The 20,558-nt window shown below is 42.7% G+C and overlaps 1 protein-coding gene across 1 annotated transcript in view; it reads right to left on the bottom strand.

Annotated features, from left to right (window-relative positions):
- Nucleotides 1-20,558, bottom strand: part of DCC (DCC netrin 1 receptor) — a 923,941-nt gene that overhangs the window by 62,088 nt on the left and 841,295 nt on the right. The window contains exon 22 of the mRNA XM_065406266.1: nucleotides 2,964-3,029. Coding sequence (XP_065262338.1) covers nucleotides 2,964-3,029 — 66 coding nt within the window. The remainder of the gene's footprint in view (nucleotides 1-2,963; nucleotides 3,030-20,558) is intronic.

The raw sequence follows: 20,558 nt of genomic DNA, 5'->3' as shown, positions 1-20,558 counted from the left end.
ACAAGAAGCAATGGGCTTAAACTGCAGCAAGGGAGGTTTAGGTTGGACATTAGGAAAAAGTTCCTAACTGTCAGGGTGGTTAAACACTGGAATAAACTGCCTAGGGAGGTCGTGGAATCTCCATCTCTGGAGATATTTAAGAGTAGGTTAGATAAATGTCTATCAGGGATGGTCTAGACAGTATTTGGTCCTGCCATGAGGGCAGGGGACTGGACTCGATGACCTCTCAAGGTCCCTTCCAGTCCTAGAATCTATGAATCTATGAATTTGGATTTTAAACAACATTGTTCAGCTTCAAAGAAGTGGCATAAAGCAGTGCAAATGGGTGTCCAATGTCCCGCAAACAAGCCATTATTTTACTGTGCAACTTCTTTCTCAATTGTGTGCTATAGGGGAGTTACAAAAGTCTTCGTCAGTTCTTGATTTTCAAATGCTTTGTGCCTTTTTTTAATCATGAGAAAGAGCTTTAGAAAAGTTTGTTTATAATTGAACCCTACCTCATGTGGTGAGGTTTCTGCTGATAAGGCTATAGTTGGTAAAAATGATCTAAAGTCCAGGCCTACCTTGATCTGATAAAAGAAAATTCTTAAGTACAAAACAAAGTAGGGTACTAATTAGATGGATCTGATTTTGTCTAAGATACCATTACTAAGTTGCTGGTAACAGCAGGAGCTATGTCTAAAATATGAAGCATACATCTGTCAACTGGCAAAATATTGCAGGGAAACGTTACTGAGTTCAGTATTCCCTCCCTGTCTTGTCTGTGGAAAGTAATCAGTCTCACTTAATCAGTTAGGTGCCTTGCAATAATTGTGTATTTTCCAGACTGGCTTTATACAGCACCTCAGGTGCTCTGTTCTTCTCATTTGTTCAATAATGTGAAAACTAAAGCTCCATTAGGTAACTGGGGAGGAAAAGGTGTTGATAGCATATCTAAAACTCAGGTGATAGTGGTCAGATTCAGTTAATCTTTAGTAATCCACAGCTTTTCCTCTTGTGTCTTGCTATATCAGCTCAGGTTTAATTAAGATTGCATTTGCCAACAGGAGGTTTAACACACTGAAACAAAATACCATGAAATACTTTTTATGATGTTTTCCCTTTAAGATCTTTTGGTTCTCTGTTTTATTTCTTATACTTCCTTCTTATCATTTTTCTTATGATGTGAGATATAACTAAAATATCTCCTATGAAGAAAATAGCTAACTGGTTTTACAATAAGCTTCTACTAGGGAAAGAACATCTTTTTGACTGGAAATATGACAGAGATTTATTTTTTACTTTCCTGGTTCAGCTTCAAACAGCCAAAACAGATTTTTTTTAACTTGTCACACACAAAAAAAGAGGGCTACCTTTCCGACATGCTTTTTAAAATGGAATAATTTCCTCTTTCTGTAGTTTAAATTTGCTAAATCGACAATACATATAATAACTATTTAGTTATTGGTTAGAAGCTGTCAAGGAATAATTAAAATTTCTCAATTTCATTTTACTCTTTAATCTCCTTTAATCTCTTTTCTCTTACAGGCTACTTTGCACCAGTGCTTATAGAGATACCTCAGTTGGAAATGGAATATAATACTACTACAGGCTTCCTCATAGCAAAATCTTAACAATAACAGCCTTGTTTAAATTTCACTTAACTCCACCTGGTCTTCCTCTCTCAAGTGTACTAAGATCCATTAATGTCTATCTAACTATAGTATTTGAAATATGATTTCAACTCATCAAAACTGTTCTTCCTCTTCGTCTACTGGCTTAGGGCATACAGGGGAAGCAGTAGACAGGATATATATTGATTTTAGAAAGACTTTTGACACGCTCTCATATGACATTCTCATAAGCAAACTAGGGAAATGTGGTCTAGATGAAATTCCTACAAGATGGGTGCACAGCTGGTTGAAAGACCATACTCGAAGAGTAGTTATCAATCGTTCCCTGTCAAACTGGGAGAGTGTATTTAGTGGGGTCCCACAGAGGTCATTCCCGGGTCCGGTTCTATTCAATATTTTCATTCATACTTGGATAATGCAGTGGAGAATACGCTTATAAAATTTGTGGATGACACCAAGCTGGAAGAGGTTGCAAGCACTTTATAGGACAGGATTAGAATTCAAAATGACCTTCACAAATTATAGGCTAGGTCTACACTACCCGCCTGAATTGGCGGGTAGAAATCGATCTCTCGGGGATCGAATTATCGCGTCTCGTCGGGACGCGACAATTGATCCCCGAATCGACGCTCTTACTCCACCAGCGGAGGTGGGAGTAAGCGCCGTTGACTGGGAGCCGCGGAGGTCGATTTTGCCGCCGTCCTCACAGCGGGGTAAGTCGGCTCCAATACGTCGAATTCAGCTACGCTATTCGCGTAGCTGAATTTGCGTATCTTAAATCGACCCCCCCCCCCCGTAGTGAAGACCTGCCCATAGAATTAGTCTGAAATCAGCAAGAAGACTGAGGGGGGACATGATAACAGTCTGCCATTCTTTTAAGGTCTGTTATAATGAGGATATTGATCAATTGTTCCTCATGTCCACTAAAGGTAGGACAAGAAGTAATGGGCTTAATCTGTAGCAAGAGAGATTTCAGTTAGGACACTTGTCTAACTATAAGGGTAGTTAAAAGCTCTGAAATAGGTTTCCAAGGGAGATTGTGGAATCCCCGTCACTGGAGGTTTTAAAGAAAAGTTTGGACAAACACCTCTCAGTAATGGGCTAGGTTTACTTGGTTCTCCTCAGAGCAGGGGCTTGATGACCCTTTCCAGCTCTATATTTCTATGATTCTGTAACACAAACTATCATACTCTGAATGGGATTTTGAAAATCTCACCCATATATGAACTGAGCAACCTTATAAGTGGTGAAGAAGGTTGTTGGGAGGGAGAGAGAGGATGTGGTTTACTACTGAAAAAGGACTTAATAATGAAACTTAATTGGATGGAGTCTAATTTAGTCTATATTTACCATTAAGGCTGCTTCTGTCAATCAAGTTCGTGTCAACTGGCCAATAGGCCCCATCTCCATGACGACCTGTTAACAGAAAAGCATGTGTCAGAAACAGAATGACAGATAAACTGATCTAAGTGCGATCTGCTGCTTGAAACAGAGTCTATCTGACAATATTTAAGCCATTAGACAGCGAGGGGAAAAGTAATTCTGTATGTGCATGAGAAAATCTGTCATAAAAGTCGACTTTTAAAACAAGCTGAATTTCAAGCCTTTGAGAAGCTTGCCTCTTTAAATTCTTTCTCCAATAGTCCTTGTTAAAGTGACAAAATAAGGTGAGGCAGTCGTATCAGTCAGAATGTTCTTCCTCAAAAGCTGACAGATCTGATGGAAAAGTTAGTTCATAGTTCAGATGACAGACATAATATTGGGCTTCCCTCACACTTCAGTGGCTTATGTTCATTGATGGCTCCCAATTGACATTTCTTTGAGTGCAGGTAAATTGTCATTATTATTCTACAAGGTGACAGTACATCTCATCTAGTGTCTGGATGTCTAGTATTCCTTCTGTTACTTGCCACAGAAGGTAAGTTTAATATTTGATTATATTCTTTTATGGGGGAAATAACCCCTGTATAGTTCAGTTTATGAACTGGCGTTCTTGGGGGGAGGAGTAGGGGGGTTATACTTAATATTGAATCAAATCAGTCAGAAGAATGTAAGAACACTGTAAAATTGTCAAATAGTATTCTACAAGATATTAAGCAAAAAAAATTCATTTTATTTCATCCCCAGAAATATTATTTTTCACGGAATTGCCATTTTTTACATTGAAAATGCAGGAATTTCAAAATGGATATGACATGACTATTGTTCTAAAGAAATTACAAAATCTCCTTCAAAATTAATCTTTGTTGTTTTTTTTAAAAAGAACATTTGCCCCATTTCACAGGTTTTGCACAAAAGTGGAAAGTAAGGAAAACTTTGACCTCTGAGATGTTCATATTTTGAACTTAATTTGTTGTATGCTTATACCAATAAGCAATTTTAGGCCCAAATTCAAAATGGTGGCTATGGCTCCCTTGAGCCATCCAGGTGATGATTCTGTGCTGTTGCCAAGGTCTAGGCTTATGCCTTCCCCATACCTGGTAGATGGGCCTGGCAGTGTTGGTAGGGGGCAGGGTAGAGCTCTGCTATACTATGCCTATCTTCCACTGGTGTAGGATCAATCAAGGACCATAAACCACTGGTAGAATGTAGTGCAGCTCTGGTGCAGGACAGAATCCGAATAGCAACATACTGCTAATATGGATGAAGCTTATACTAGCAAATCTGTGCTCTTGGCAATATTGCTTATTCCACCTCCATCCCGCTCAGCAAAACAAGCTGTACCAGTAAAAGTGCAATTTTGCATTTATTACTGCATTTACATTAGGGTATTCTGCTGGCACATCTATGTTTGTCAGGGATTGCACCCTTTCACACCCCTAACCATTACAGCTATACAGCAGACATCTGTAGTGTCTGCATGGCCTGAGTAATGTACTTTCCCAATAGATAATGAGGTGACTAAGTAGATGGTATTCTTCCCTCTGAGTTAGTAATAAATCAGTGTCATAGCATGGAGTCATGGAGCCCTGTTCCTTCCATCTTTCAGATGAGACATGAAAATGAGCCAATGACCAATTTTGGACATTAAGGAACCCATGAGTCTTTTTAGAAAAGTTGTATGGGGGCATTTAACCCAAAATGTTCTAATTAAATTCCAGCTCTGGTATCTAGTGTTTAACTACTTCAAATCCCTCAGTAGTTGCAGCTGGAAAACATTTTCTTCACTTACTACCATACTCTATTATTATTGTTGTGCATTGTTAAACAGTTGCTGCATTTCATTCTAGAGGTAGCTGCATTTTGGGGGAGTATGAAATGATTCCTATGAATAATTTTGTCTATCCATTTGTAAAGTGCTTTGCAATGAAAGGAACTATATAAATGTACGATCATTATCAACATAAGTGACTTCAACATAATCATCTTTTCAATCAGCATAATTGCACAGCAAGGCTGTACAATATTTAGCTGTAACAAGTAACAGGCAAAAATGAGATGAATGTCGGATGCACTGTAATTCTATTTACAAAAACTGCAAATATTCCCAGGTTTGCACTAGAAGCTTTCAATATATGGGGATAAATGGTCAATAGAACTAAGTACATTGGGTGTCTCAGTGGGAGATGCTGGTGGGTACACAGTATTTGTTTAAAAAATTGTCCTTACTTAGGCGTCTAAGTGGGAGTTAATCTCTTTTGAAAATCTAGCCCCTACTGTCTGCTTTAACACCTCTCTACAATTTAAGATATTAGAACTCTTCAAGGCATTACATGTCACATTAACTGATGTACAAATATTTTAGAAACTGGAGGCCAATTTAAGGTTTCATGATCCTCATGAAATCATTGATTGAGTAACTGAGCAAAGTACAAACAACATGGCTATTTCAGAGTCCTAAGGCCAGAAGGGACTTTCAGATCATCTAGTCTGACCTCCTGCACATCATAGGCAACAAAACCTACCCAGTTATCCCTGTAATGAGCCCAATAATCTGAATTAGACTACAGTATTTACAGCTCCCAGGAGACTAAACTGCTCTGTCCCACACGCAGAGAATAGGAAGGACTGAGATGCCGCAATAGCTAGACCCCTGTAATGGCAGGGAATTGATTTGATGAGACTTCTTCCATGTTCATCTTCAACTGAATCCCATCAACTGAATTACCCTACAGGCAAACCACGGTGAACCTGACCAGAGTAAGAGGAACGCCGGGATCCAAAGATCAAATAACACTTACTACAGGGCTAGGTTAAAGCACAGGTAATATAGGCTTTTACCTAGAGACCCAGCTCTTGAAGTCGTATGATTATAAATAAAATGAAGTTTCTAGCTGTAATAGTTATTCTTGAAAATCTGACCCAGAGGTAATCAACACAGTGATGTCGGTCTGAGTGGTCACACATCATGAAACAATAGCACTGAAAGGAATAAACGACGCTATACATCTTCCTGGGATGTTACCGCCAAGAATGCTGCTTTTAAGAACATAAGAATAGCCATACTGGGGGTAGACCAATGGTCCATCTAGCCCAGTATCCTATCTCTGATAGTGGCCAGTGCCAAATACTTCAGAGGGAATGAACAGAACAAGGCAATTTTGAGTGACCCATCCCCCATCTTGTCCAGTCCCAGCTTCTGGCAGTTGGAGATTGGGGTTGTGTCCTTGATCATCTTGGCTGATAGCCATTGATGGACCTATTCTCTATGAGCTGCTTAGGACGGCCCTGAAAACACTCAGTGTATGGCAGGAGGAGAAGAGTGCAGCTATACCCACTTAAGCAAATACCCCAACTTCTGGGGTAAACAATTGGGGGGGCCTCTGCTGCCACTCCTTTCTCTCTTGGGAAGGACCCTGCTTCTGTTCCTGGGGGAAAGAAGGATGCCCCATGATGCTCTGGTAGGGGAGGGGGACCCCTGACACTATGCAAGGGGTGGGGGAGGCACAGGCACAAGCAGTGAGGTTAGAGCCATGGGGGATCCTGTGTTGTGATGTCTCCAGATTGCCCTACTCTGCACCTGACCTACCTTTTTAATAAAAGGAAAACTTATAAAATGCCCTTTTAGGGGTGGTGGGGGGTTAAGCTTCCTGGTGAAGCAAAATGATCTAGTTTTATGCATGAAAACTAATGTTGGAAGCTAGATGCTAAAGAGTAAACAGTGCTGGTGCAGGACTACTAATGCTGTACTTCAAGCCAACGTGCCTTCGTGGAAGCTTTCTTCATCTAGCTCTGTGTGGAGTTTACCACATTCTTCCTTTTGAAAAGTAAAATGATGCACAAATCCATTGCTACTTTGAGCCCAAGTGCTTCATTATGGCTTGATGTCTCATTCTCCCATTAGCCTTCATACTTAATCTCATCTACACACAAAAACACGTCCTTTGTGAATCCTTTTGCACTTCCAACATCACCTCCTATCTTGCTAATCCTGCCTCATATCACTGTGATTTTTTTTTCTGCCTCACCCAGAACTGTTGCTATTCCCCTGTACAATCTTCCCCTGGATGAAACCCCACCTTTCTCATGTCTCCTTCTTTAGTGGAGACCTTATATTTTCCCCTCAATATCTGACCTATGTAGTTGGCACAAGGCTGGGTTCTTGATACTCTTCAGTTTTTCTCTGAGTTGTGTAACAGATGGCAGAATTCAAACTAGCAGAAATATGTTCAAGAAGTGCCAACTTTTCACTCAAATTATGCAGAAAGGATGGTTTTAACTTTGGACATCACTTCAGTGTGAATGATTTCTGACCTTTCTATTTCCCATTTGTCCTATGTCTTCAATTAGCTCCTTCTTATGAATGCTTCTATGACTAAAGTCCTCCACTGGAAAATGTCCTTTCTCCCACAACTATAGCTCAACTACCATTATTTTTAATACATGTTTTAACTTTGCCTCATCAAGGCCACAAAACTAGAAGTTCCCCATGACTACAAATTTTCTTTTTCTTGTCAGTTCTCCAGCATTTGTAAATCTGTCATCACTCCTGCTGTAACTCTAGCGGACTTCTTCCTTGTTAGCTCATTTTTCCTGATTTATGCTTCAGCATTTATATTTTATCTACTGAAAATCCCTTATCTCCAAACTTCAGGTATCCCAGAATGCCCTGGCCAGACTACTCTCACTCCAGGAAATATTGCTTCCATTATGTTTAATGTTCACTATATTATACATGGGTACTTGCTATGAAGAGTAGTGACTTCATTATAGTACGTCTTGCTCTCCATGAAGGACTCATCGTCTGATTCATCTGGCCCAGATATATCCTTTCTCTACCAATGTTTTCAGCCCTATACTCATTTAACCCTGGGAAAACTGGCTGAGAAGTAGTCTTATTTCAGTTTACAGAAGCTGTAAGCAATTTTCCTTCCCTCCAGGAGCCATAGTTTGAGACATGATGCCAACTATAAGCCCTTCGGCGCTGTGCATGGATACCAGCCAATGCGAGGCTGTAATATGACCGTCCTATTTTACTTCAACAAAAAGCCATTTCTTATGGGGCACATGATTTCTCTCTACAGGCACCACAGCTGCCAGAACAAGCTCCAATACACTAAGGGACACTCCTCAGACATAGTGTACAATGGGCAAAAGAAAATGTAAGATAGCCCAGTTCTGTCATTTCGTGCTTCATGATATTCATAGACATCTTCGTTGCCAAGTTTAGGGATTGCCTCCTGGTTTTTCACCCTTGTATTTCCTTAGAGATACTGACAGTTTTCAATCATAAAAAAGAAAATTATATTTAGTCAAGAATGTCTCAATTAAACCTCTTCATTGTGCCAACACACCAAAAGCAGTTCTTCTGCCATAGGATTAATGTTAGCACAGACAGCTTTGGATGTAAGCTGCAGCATCACCCATTCTGGAAGCCACTGAGCATTCTATGTGCCCGCACCCTTGGGTGCTAACTTGGCCATCCACTTTGTCTGACTCTGCAGGCCTTATCATGCACACAAAGGTGAATCTTGTGACTAAGGCACTGGATTGGGACTCAGGAGATCCAGTTTCAATTCCTGGCTCTGCCACAGTGAGTCTGGTCTAGTCACTTAAGGTATGGCTGCACTGCACTTGGGTGTGAGCCTCCCACCTTAAGTAGACAGACGTGGGTTTGTGGGGCTCATGCTAACGTGCTAAAAATAGCTGTGTGGATGTTGTGGCACTGGCAGAGTTTTGGGCTAGCCACCTGAGCTCATACTCACCCTATTTCCTGGGTCTGAGCTCAGGTGATTAGCCTGAGCCTCCACTGGTGTTGTAACATCCACACAGCTATTTGTAGTGCGCTAGCGCAAGCTCTGCTAACACAAGGCAGCCCACCCAGGCTGCAAAGCTGACTCCCACCGGCAGTGTAGACATACCCGTAGGGGCAGATTTTTCAAAACTGCTCAGCATGGTGGGTGCTCATTTCTTTTGACAATCTGGTCCTTAGTTTCAGAATGAGAGCTGCTGGGTGCTAAGTACTATTGACAATTTGGCCCTTATTTAGGTGGTTAAATGAAGCTGAACTCTTTGGGAAACTTGGGGCCAGTTGAGGGTGCTCAGCACTAGAAAAGCTTTCCTTGAGACATAAAGCAGCTGCAAGAGAGAAGGTCTGAAACAACTGAGGCTGGCCTTCTAGCAGCTTTAGAGAGGAAGCTCAGATTGGATTGCCAAGCTGCCACCTGGGAAACTGGCTATAAAAGCCGGCAAGGTGTATATAAAGGCAGAGTAAGGAAGGCTGATGGAGAGAAAGGAGCAACAGGAGTTGGAGCCTGGAATTGACAGACAGGAATTTGCAAGAGGAAGTAGGAATCTGATTACCAGGAAATCCATCCACAGGAAATCTACCCACAAGGGCCTGCAACAGTTTGTTGTAAACATGATAGACAGAATGTGGGACTGGAAAAGTGGCACACAGAAGAAGAAAGATAAGACTAACTTGCACCATAATTACTACACTGTATAGATCAAGGCTGCAACTCCACTAGCTGCTCTTTGTCAGGAGGATTGCTGCTCCCTTTTAGACAATAATCAGTAGATTGGGAAGATGACTCTGTCTGCATCCACTCAGCCAGCAAGAAGGATGCCAGAGTCACTCAATCCAACTCTTGGGTCTGAGACAGCCCCTTTTGCACCACTCCAATGGCTAACCAGGATTCCTCAAGTTTTGGGAAATTCCTACCCCTGTTGCTACAGTCCTGGTGTAGGGAGCATGGCCAAGATGTTACTGAATTCCATCTATCCTCAGCTGCTTGAATGGCCTCTTAGAGGTGCTGACACCTGGGCATAAATTAGATCTGTTCTAGTGGGTCCCAGGATTAGGCAGAGGATGCTGTAAGAGACATAAATCTATCTGTGCCCCCTACGAGGTCCTGTACCAAGCAGAGTTCAACCACATCCAAGAATGAGGGTCACAAGAGTGCCCAGGAAGTGTAGGAGGAGAAAGGCCACAGGGGAGAATGTTCACAGGGTCTTAAGCTAGCTTTCCTTCAGCCAGTTAGATCCTGATCTATTTCCTGGAAGGAAACTGGAGTTTTGAGTAGAGATGAAGTTATCCCTTGACTACATTAGCTATATCACCTCTGGATTTGCTCAACTTTCAGTTTCAAACATTGTATTTTCTCAGCGCAGCAAAAAATAAAACCAATGTTCAGTTATATCTGTTTAGCTTCTTTTCCAAGAATGCTAGCTATGCATTGCTCATTAGCAAAGCTTTCAGTGTCTCTAACACTAAGGATGACTTTCTATTGGCTGTTTCATAATATTAGCCATATAACTGAATCCCTACTGACTTTGGTAGTGGGGAGATGTTCCACAGACAAACATGGCATTTTAATTTCTGTTTTCCTTAATCTCCTTGCTTAATATTCATACAGAAATAGAGTATTTCAACCCACAGCATTATTTGTTTAGAAATAATCAGACATGCTGCCGAAAAAGTGGCGCATGCCAAAAGTCATCAGCCTCCCAACATCTGGTAAAGACCCAAACCAGGCATCAAACTACCACGTGCTATTGTTGCTTTCTATGTGTCTTAAGATTTTAGAGCACCTAATTTTACAGTGAATAACATGAGAGGTGGAGAACATCCTGAATGTCGAGGAAGGAGACTTTCAATAAGATCAAAGCACATGCGAGTACTTGTGCTAACCACATTAATCCAAAATGGTTTTCAAAGAAACCTAAAAACAGGCACTATTTTCTTTGACCTCACTGCAGCATATGATGTGGTATGGCGCATGGGTCTACCTGTTAAAATATTAAGAATCCTTCCACCATGGGTCACTGATGTCATCAAACTGCTACTCCGAGACAGATGGTTCAAGGTGCATGTAGGTGAGAAAACAAGTGCTTGGAAAAAACAGATGAACGGGTTGCCCCAGGGGTCTGTTCTAGCCCCAACCTTATTCAATATATACATCAATGACCTGCCACCAACCCAGTCATGGAAGTTCATTTATGCAGAAGACATCTGCTGAGGGCTACAGGCTCCAACTTTCTCTGAGCTGGAGAAGACCCTAGCACCAGCAAGACAATCTCTGGCACATTCCACCTCCACTATGCCAATGCTAAGAGGGAACTAAACATCATAATAAATGACCAGAGGTTGAAGCATGAAGCATACCCAGTTTACTTAGGTGTGATCCTCGACCGAACACTGACATACAAAAGCCACCCGAGGAAGATAGCAGTTAAGGTCAAGACACGGAACAACCATCTCAGCAAACTGGCAGGTTCTTTACTCCCCACCTGGACCTGGCTGCCAGGGATGGGGCCAAACGTGCTGGGGGCAAGGCATGGCGGAAGAAGGACAGAGCCCTTCTCCCTCCCGGCTGTCTAAGCAGAAATCTTGAGGACCATTTGACCCTGTATACCCCTCCACGTGTCGCCTATGCGTCTATGGCTCCCAGTTCTGAGTCACACTGCTCCCCCTTACATCATGAGGGAGATTGCAGCTGGCAAGTTGCTCTAGAAGGTATGTTCCAACCCAAGCTTGTTTAATGACCTTTTTAGTCCACCATCTATATCTTTCATCATGACACCTATTGTGGTTGGGGCTGCCATGCCAGGATGTGACAGCAAAGTGCCTGTGGTGGGAAGACTGGTGCTTAACTTCAACCACCAGTCAGCTCCTTGCCACGGACCCTACTGCCTGCTCGCTTGGCTTTGATCTGCCAGGCAGGGCCGCCCTAGGCAAAAAAGCCACCGGCCGCCCCCCTCCCCCTCCCATTGCGGCAGGGGAGGGCGCCGAGCCCGGCCACGGGCCCGCAATCCCCGACCGGCCAGAGCGCCGGGGGGAGGGCGGCGAGCCCGCCGCGGCTCCGCTCTCCCCGGCGGCCAGAGCGCCGGGAGCAGGGCGGAGAACCTGGCCGGGGGTTCTCCGCTCTCCCCGGCGGCCAGAGCACCGGGAGCAGGGCGGAGAGCCCGCCGCGGCTCTCTGCTCTCCCCGACTGGCCAGAGCGCCAGGGGGAGGGCGGCGAGCCCGGCCGGGGCCCCGCTCTCCCCGACCGGCCGGAGCGCCGGGAGAGGGCGGCGAGCCCGCTGCGGCTCCACTCTCCCCGGCGGCCGGAGCGCCGCGGGGAGGGCGGCGAGCCCAGTCGCGGCCCCGCTCTCGGGCCGGAGCGCCCCGCCGTGCCGCCCCCCTCCAGGCGCCGCCCCAAGCACATGCTTGGTGGGCTGGTGCCTGGAGCCGGCCCTGCTGCCAGGTCATCTGTTGGCCCTTCTTAACCGATTCCAGACTGGACAAGGCCTCTGTGCAGCCAACCAGCACCGTTGGGGGTCTTCAAGACAATCCAAGCTGCAGCTGTGGTCATCTAACAATGATACATATTGTGGAGGAGTGTCTGCAAACCAAATTCAGCGGTGGGCTCCAAGAGCTCCACTTGGCCACTAGCAACATTATTGCTTGGCTGGGTGAATATGCAAACAGTAAATAAATAAATAAATTTGTTTAGAAAGCAGCTGTTTGAGATGTTCATGAATTACTCATCTTTTTACATCTGCTATGTTCACGCTTCCATGAGAGACTTAGGTAAATACCAAAAGCCTGGAGCTAACAGAAGCTTCAGCAAAAGGTAAAGAGGAGAGCTAGCTGCCTTCTGCTGTCACAGTATGGGAGCAGGTTGCTGTCTCTAGGCTGACATCAGGCTATAGATGTACTTGCAGTTGTTTTCATACTGGCTGGGTGGAAGCAGTAAGCAGAACAATGAGACAGTTTATAGTTTTCAGATTAATGATATTGAACACTGGATGGTTTATGCTTCGAATAGCCAAACTGCAACATGCCCGCTGTAATCCAAACATGGCAAAGGTTGAATGACAGAAAGTTAAGTTCCCAGCATGACTAGCCTGCCTTACAAACCCCATTTCCCTGAAAGCTAAAACAATTAGTGCTCTGTTTATTCATGAGCTCAAAACCACTGAGGTGTAAAGTGGTTAGGTGCACTGCCAAGTATAATGCATTCATTCCCTATCCAGAAAAGTCAAAATCCTTTGAATTCACAGGGATCTGTTTGGATGCCTTGCTATATGCCCTCAGAATGACAAAGGCCACCATTTTCTCCAGGGTTTTGAGACATGAGTCTTGGTTTTCAGTCTTGAGTGATCTTCCAGCAGTGCTTCTGATGCTAGACCCATCTGAGGAGAACTTCTTTACATCCTGCCAAATATGCTTGTTAGATCAGATACTCAGCAGGTATAAATTGGCATAGTTCTTCTGATCCATTGTTTTTTAAAGGTTTATAAACTATAGATAATGCAGATGGCACTCCATTGGACCTGTACATTGTGAAATTATTCCTAATGGTAGTACATTTTATACATGCCCCTGTAAATCTCTAACCCATGGGCTACCAAAAGGGTAATGTCATTTGAAAATCTGACTTCTCCTCAACACACAACATAATTCTAATTTGGAATAACACAGATGTCTATTCTGGCAAATTGAACCTAACCAACTCTGGAAAGCTCAAAGGAGTCATTGCATAGATGATACATTTGAAGAAAAAAAATCTACTGAACTTCCCCCAGGATAAGGAAAATATCAACTGAAAGACTCACATGTTCCCTTTGACCAAACATTACAAATCAATGATATAACTTACCTAAGTCCAAACATAAGAATCAGCTTGTCACTTGAGAAGACATGATTGCCAAATTTTGAACCAAACTTAATTCTGCATGCAACTGCTACTATGTTCTCATTACCGACCTATATACTAATCTGCTCCTATCCAGAGAAAATATGGAATGAAGAACCTGATATTAGCTTATCATATGAAAACTGGGATAGGATAAAACAAAATAAACCAACCTCTTCCTCACCCACTGTCCACTTATTAAAAAAAAAAATCTTAAAGAGAAACTATTTAGACTTCAACAAGACTTTGCTATTCAGCAACTCTAACAAGCTGTTTGAAAGTGTCTACATACCACAGATCCTCTTTCATATGTACTTTGTGCCTCTGACAAAAATTCCTTCTCATATGACCTGGTCTATGATTTTACTTTTACCTTCATATTGACAGTTATTGCCTTGGAACTTGAGCAGTCCTATAAATGTCACACATTCAGAGTAAATAAGGGGAACCTAAATTCCGTTTCCAAATGCACCTAACCCATGGCATGAAGGCTCCTAAGGGATTTGGATACATTTGGAAACTAGATTTTGGCTTCTCAGTGACTTAGGCACTTTTGAAAATTTCACACTCAGTGTACATTGCCTTACATCTCTGTGTATCTCTAACCTCTGCAGAGAGCAAGGGGGGCGCCCTATTCCTGGACATTCAGGGATGGATTTTTAAAGGTATTTAGGTACCTAAAGATACAGATTGATGTCTAATGGGATAATTAAATGTGCCTAGGCACCTAATTCCCAATGAGAAGTCTTTTAGATCCAATGTAGTGGACATTTTTGCTAATAAATCAAGATTAGCTCTTAAAGATGCCAAATACAGTGCTGTAGTATTACAATTCCACCTGTCCTGAATCACATTTCCTACCCTGGAATAACATTGAGTTCCTGTGTTTTTAAAGCAATGGTCTTTCTGAAGGAAGTGGGAATTTTAAAGTTCAGTCATAAAGATGGGAAGACTCTTTGTTCTGAACACAGGACTGGGGACCCAGCTTCTAAGTGTTTTCTTAAAGTCATGGCTCCATCCCTGATTTGCAGCATGACCTTGGAAAAGATTCTCACTGCAAATGAAAAAGGGTACTATTCTAATCTGTTAAAAACAACTTCAAATACAAAGAGAATCAGAGGGCAAAGCTTTAGTAAATCAATTAATTACAAGTCTCAGATGCCCCCAACTCTCCCTACCATAAGAAGTGATCCTCAATGCTGAATGACATACTATACTAAGAGCATGTCTACACTACAAAGGTAAGTTGACTTAATGTAAGTTGACATCAGGTCTCCACAGTAATTAAGTCGGTCGTGTGTGTCCACACCACACTCATTGTGTTGGTGTAGTGTGTCCTCACCAGTAGCACTTGCATCGATGCACAGAGTAGTGCATCGTGGGTAGCTATCACACCGTGCAACTAGCTGCAGGGGGTTTTGGGAAGGTCTTGCAATCAGGGCCGGCTCTGGCTTTTTGGGTGCCCCAAGCAAAAAAAAAAAAAAAAAACGGGGCGACCAGAACGGCAAAGCAAAAAAAAAAAAAAAAACCTGCGGCGCGGCCGGAGCGCGGATGCAGGGGGACCGGCTGGGGGAGGGAGAGGGAGAGGGAGGGAGCAGGCGGGAGAGAGAGAGAAGGGGGTGGCTAGGGCTACAGCAGGGGCGCTGCCACGCTGCCCCTCCCGCTGCGCCGCCTCCTACCGCCTACCGCGAGGGCTCCGCTCCGGTCGGCGGGGAGGGAAGGAAGAGGACTGCCCTGCAGGGCGCTCTGGTTCTCCGCGCCGCTGCCCCCTACAGGGCGGCCGGAGCGGAACAAGAACAACAACAACAAAAAAAGCAGCCGTGCCGCCCTAGGATTGGGCAGAATGCCGCCTCCAACAATCTGCCGCCCCAAGCACCAGCTTGCTCAGCTGGTGCCTGGAACCGGCCCTGCTTGCAATGCTTCATGGGACCAAAACTTTGTTGCAGGGGGGAATGGGAACATGATGCAATTTCCTCCCTCCCTCTCCCTTCTGCTATCAATGGCAAACAACCCATGTTTGGGGGGGGGGAGGGGGGGAGGGCTTTAACAGTGGAGAGGCTGTGTTCCTGGCTGCTGTGCAGTGGAATTGAAAATGATCTCCAGAGCATTCACAGTGGAGCATTATGGGAAACCTCCTGGAGGCTATTTCAGTCAAATTATACAACTATGTGTCTACACTGCCTTTCTGTCGACCCATCAATATCAAATTAAATGCTACGCCTCTCACGGACGTGGAGTTATTAAGTCGACGTCACAGGTGAGTTAGGTCAGTGGAAGGGACCTGGTAGTGTAGATGCATACATTATTAGGTTGACTTCAGGCGGCTTCCGTCCACCTACGTTTGTAGTGTAGACCAGGCCTAAGTAGTCAACAGAAATGTGCTATTTCTGGGTGGCCCAATATATGCTGTCCCAAAAGGTGCAAAAGTCTTAATATTATACATTGATTTAATTTCCATAATTTTGAGACATTCTAGCTCATTTTGAGTATTATTCTGGCTGAGATGTTACAATTTACACATTGCTTCCATTTTCATTCAAACAAAACTAGGATGAATCTTTATTAAGATCAAGCACAGTATTCACTCAGTAAAACAGCTGCCATTCACAAACATGATAGAATTAGCTGCAAGGGCTATTATTATTGACTTTGCAAAATTGGAAAAAATGTGATTTGTCACCAGCTTCAGCGGAAGCACTAATTTTTTAGTACATCTGGAGATTCAGTTTGAATGAATCCAGGCTATTTTGATTGTATAGAGTTTTCTTTATATCCTGACAATTTGTTAAATACCATTGTTCCATGCTGTTAGACAGTTTCTGTAATCCACCCCAGAACTGGCTGCATTTTGTTGGTGCGCGAGATGATTACTATACTATACCTTTCACAAAAAAAGTGAGAATTATTTTGGATGAACGTGAGCTGCATAAATATGTGACATTCTACTCAAAATGCCTGTCTGCCTTTTCTTCTCCTTCACATAACAGGGTGCTTTTAAGCAGTTCACTGTGCTCTTATTTGTTTTTTTCATCTACTGTGCTTCTTTTCCCTTCTCCTTTGTTGACAAGTGCCTGCCTTGTGCTCTTGGCTCTTTTCCTAGCTTGCTCTTCTGACCTTTCAGATACTGAGCAGCTGACAGCAGGAGTTAGTTGCCTAGGCTGAACTAGCAGAGTGGCTTTGACATCACCAGTGCTCCCACCTACTTCACTGGGTGCAGCTCTCATGTTATTAGAGCATGCTGTGGTGACATAGCTGTCATTAAGGGTCATGGTTAGGTCCTGCTGAGCCATGTGAGTTTCTCATCCTCCCTCTGTCCCCTCTTTCCTGTAAATCTCTTTCTTTGCTCCATCCAAACCATAATACTAGTGGAAGGATAGGCAGGGGGTTAATGAAACAGCTGCAGCACAAGAAATGGGAGGGAGCACAGGCAGAAAATTGAAGGAAAAAATAATGCATGGGCACATTTCTCAGTAGCTGCTTCAGAACCTGGGGAGAAAATAGGTCTCATTATAGGCATGACAGTCTTTCTAGATGCCAAGGTGGAAAGCTCTGTGGGAGAATCGCTGGAGATTATGTTGGCAGGAACAATCCTGCACTAACAGTAGAATGAAGCAGATGCCCTAATAGGGTTAATTCTGTTATTCTATGAGAAGGATATATGTGATGGAATAAGCCCTAAGGGCCTGATCCAACACTCTCTTAGGTATGTCTAGGGTGATTATCACCTTATAATCTAAACTCAGCTTCAAATTGGATTTTATCTTGGTGTATGTTTCTATTGGGCCAAATCCTGAGATTCTTACTAAGGTTTTGCTTGGTGCTTACTTACCTCCACTGAAGCCAATGGCAAAATTACCTTGACTTCAGTGGGGCCAGGACAAACAGTTTGCATAAGAATTGTGTGAAAACTGAGTAAGAACCTCAGGATTTGGCTCATATGCTTTAGAAATTTATTAGATGACTTTAATGTACCTCTTTACTGATTTAGGACCTGATCTACTGCACATTACATATCATAAGAAGGGATCCCTAATGACATACCATACTACGTAGTACACATAGTATGCTATTCCTGGGTGGCCCAAAAGATGAAAAAGTCTTAATATTATCCCTCAGAGAGAGAGCATAGATGGATGGGAAATTAAAGGCTGGCTTATATAACACAATCATAAATAACTCAAAATAGTATGTTAGAACTATTCTGAGAGCATATTTTTATATAGGTAATACCAGAATGTTTCACAACACAGAACATGAGCTCAGAATGTCCAGTTAAAATTATAAATGTAGGATGTCTCATGGGAGTAATGAGATGCAGACTCTTACATGGGGGAAGGGATAGCTCAGTGGTTTGAGCATTGGCCTGCTAAACCCAGGGTTGTGAGGTCAGTCCTCAAGGGGGGGCATTTAGGGTTCTGGGGCAAAAATCTTTCTAGGGATTGGTCCTGCTTTGAGCAGGGGGTTGGACTAGATGACCTCCTGAGGTCCCTTCCAACCCTGATATTCTATGTAGGTCTTTACAAACTACATCTATAATTTATCAATAATGTGGCCCAGTCAAAAAACTCCCTAAATAAACTCCAAATCAAAACAAACTAGGATATTCGTAGTCTATGTCTGAAATCTCAATATTAACTTAACCACCTGAATCAAATTTTATTCAAAGTTTATTTCATCATATATATCACATTCCTCAGATTCTACAGATTGTTCTGGTGACACTATTTTAGCCTTTAGTTACTTTTAAAATTTAATTTTGTATTCATGAAAGTTGCTGGATTGAGAGCATTGAAAGACCTACACAGGACAGTTCCAGTATGGGCAGAATCCGGAAAATCCTGACCAGCTCTAGGATTCAGAGTTTTTCAGTTGTCAGTCCTTGGTCTCCCTTCTGAGACTGAAAACAAGATTGTTGAAATCTGTACTCTAGTAACTGAGCTGAGACCACTAATTCATTTAACCAAAGAGTAATCCAGTGATAACACTTTTGTAGTTGCTGATACTGACTTTCAATTTATGGCTTACATTTAAGAGTCTGCGTCTCATTACTCCCATGAGACATCCTCAGGTACTTTTTGTATTTATTTATTTCCTTAATTTTAACTTTTGTGTCATAATGGTGATTAACTATGACCTGGAGGAGTTTAATTTTCATGTCTAAAACAATCAAACCTAACTGGTACATTTAAAATGTGTTTTGATTTTTTAAGAATAAAATTGTGCCTGCCAGTACCACTGGTAATATTCAAGGTGCCTTTCCACTCTATTTGACTCAATACAGATTGCCAGGGTTCAGTTCACCAACAACGCATCCAGCAGGAGCCCTATTGCTATGGCTGGCATAGCTCTGGGACTGTGTTTTAGACTATTTTTCATTTATGGGACACTTTGGTGAAGAGAATCCTCCACAGGAAGGTGATGATGTAGTGGAAGAACGCCATGAACATGATTTCTATATGGGGTTGATAGACTGCGCTTGAAAATGGAAGTCAGAAGAAAGATACAGTTTAGTGACATGAGCATGAGAATGGGGACCAGGAGCATCTCAATTCTAAATTTGGCTCAGACAGTGGCAATAACCACCACCACCTCTGTGGCCTCAAGTAAGTCACTTAGGCCAAATCTTCAAATTTGTATGCACCTAAATATGTAGGTCAGCACCCACAACTGCCATGTCACTGTCAGTTTAAGTGCCTAACTTTAACTGCTTGACAGTGAGCCGGACACCAGGTTAGACACAGAGGTCCCTGCATGAGGATCTCAGAGTCTCAATACGGAGGAAAGACAAAACACCCCTATCTTATTCTGCCTGAAAACTTGAGCTCCTACTACACCTATCTGCCAACCTTGCTGTGCTATCTATCCATCCTGTAGTTTTTACAGTATTGTTATACTTTTCTGTATCAACTTCTATGAGTATTATATATGGCTATTAGAAATGAGCTCTCTCTATAAGTTATCATGAGTTACAACTGAGTTTAGTGCCTATAACAGGACAGAAAGTCCTGCATGCTCAGTTTCAGTTCAAAAGGATTATGTTTGTGCTGACAAAACCTTAACTGTAACATTACTTGTGATACTACACTTGTTCTTTTATCAGTGAATAGCTACCACATACATTCTCTGCATAAACCTATACCGAGCCTTTCTGAGCAGTAGTTCTGGGCAAATGGAGCTATTTTCCTAGCAAATTTATATAAAGAAACTTGAAATAGCCTTGTGCATATCCTGGTATTATATTTGCACAGTATTCAAGACCTTATTTGAATCTGTAGTAAAATGCATGTTTATTACAGTGGAAAAGGAAGTGCCCTACACAGCAAACACTTTGCTGTGATTAGATCTCTTGGTGATACAAGGAATGTATATTCATATACGATACACAGGCTAGTTCCACCTTCAGCTGACATGCTTATTTAGTTCGCCACATGAATTAAACTACAGCACCGTTTTTCAAAAGGGATGCAACCGGCCTCCCTGCTGAGGCTCTGATCTTTTTCCAAGAGGGACTCAGGCAAGTCTAGAGAAAATGAAGAGAAGACTATACTCTCCCCCCTCCCCCCGCTTATTTATTTTTTAAAAGGGCATAGCCAATGCTGTATCTAGAATATTCAATAAACATTCCTGTATTTTTGCTGGTTTCTACATGGATACAAGCCAGCAGACAAGAAACAAGAACATCGCTGACCCTGACTTCATATTTAAATTATGCACCTTTTTCATGGGCAGTAGCTGTGGGACAAATACACAAGAATCCTGAACTAGAGGTAAGACAGGCCTGGATAACCAAGCTATAGCAATTTTGTACACCACATTCAGAAGTGTAACCCCAATGCCTACAGAAAAACTACAGCCCTCATCCTTTAAGTAACTCTCGATAGGC

Source organism: Emys orbicularis, chromosome 6 (genome assembly GCF_028017835.1).
Source record: "Emys orbicularis isolate rEmyOrb1 chromosome 6, rEmyOrb1.hap1, whole genome shotgun sequence".
Classification (NCBI taxonomy): Eukaryota; Metazoa; Chordata; order Testudines; family Emydidae; genus Emys; species Emys orbicularis.
Note: the sequence above shows the minus strand (reverse complement) of the source record. Positions and strands in the feature narration are given on the sequence as shown.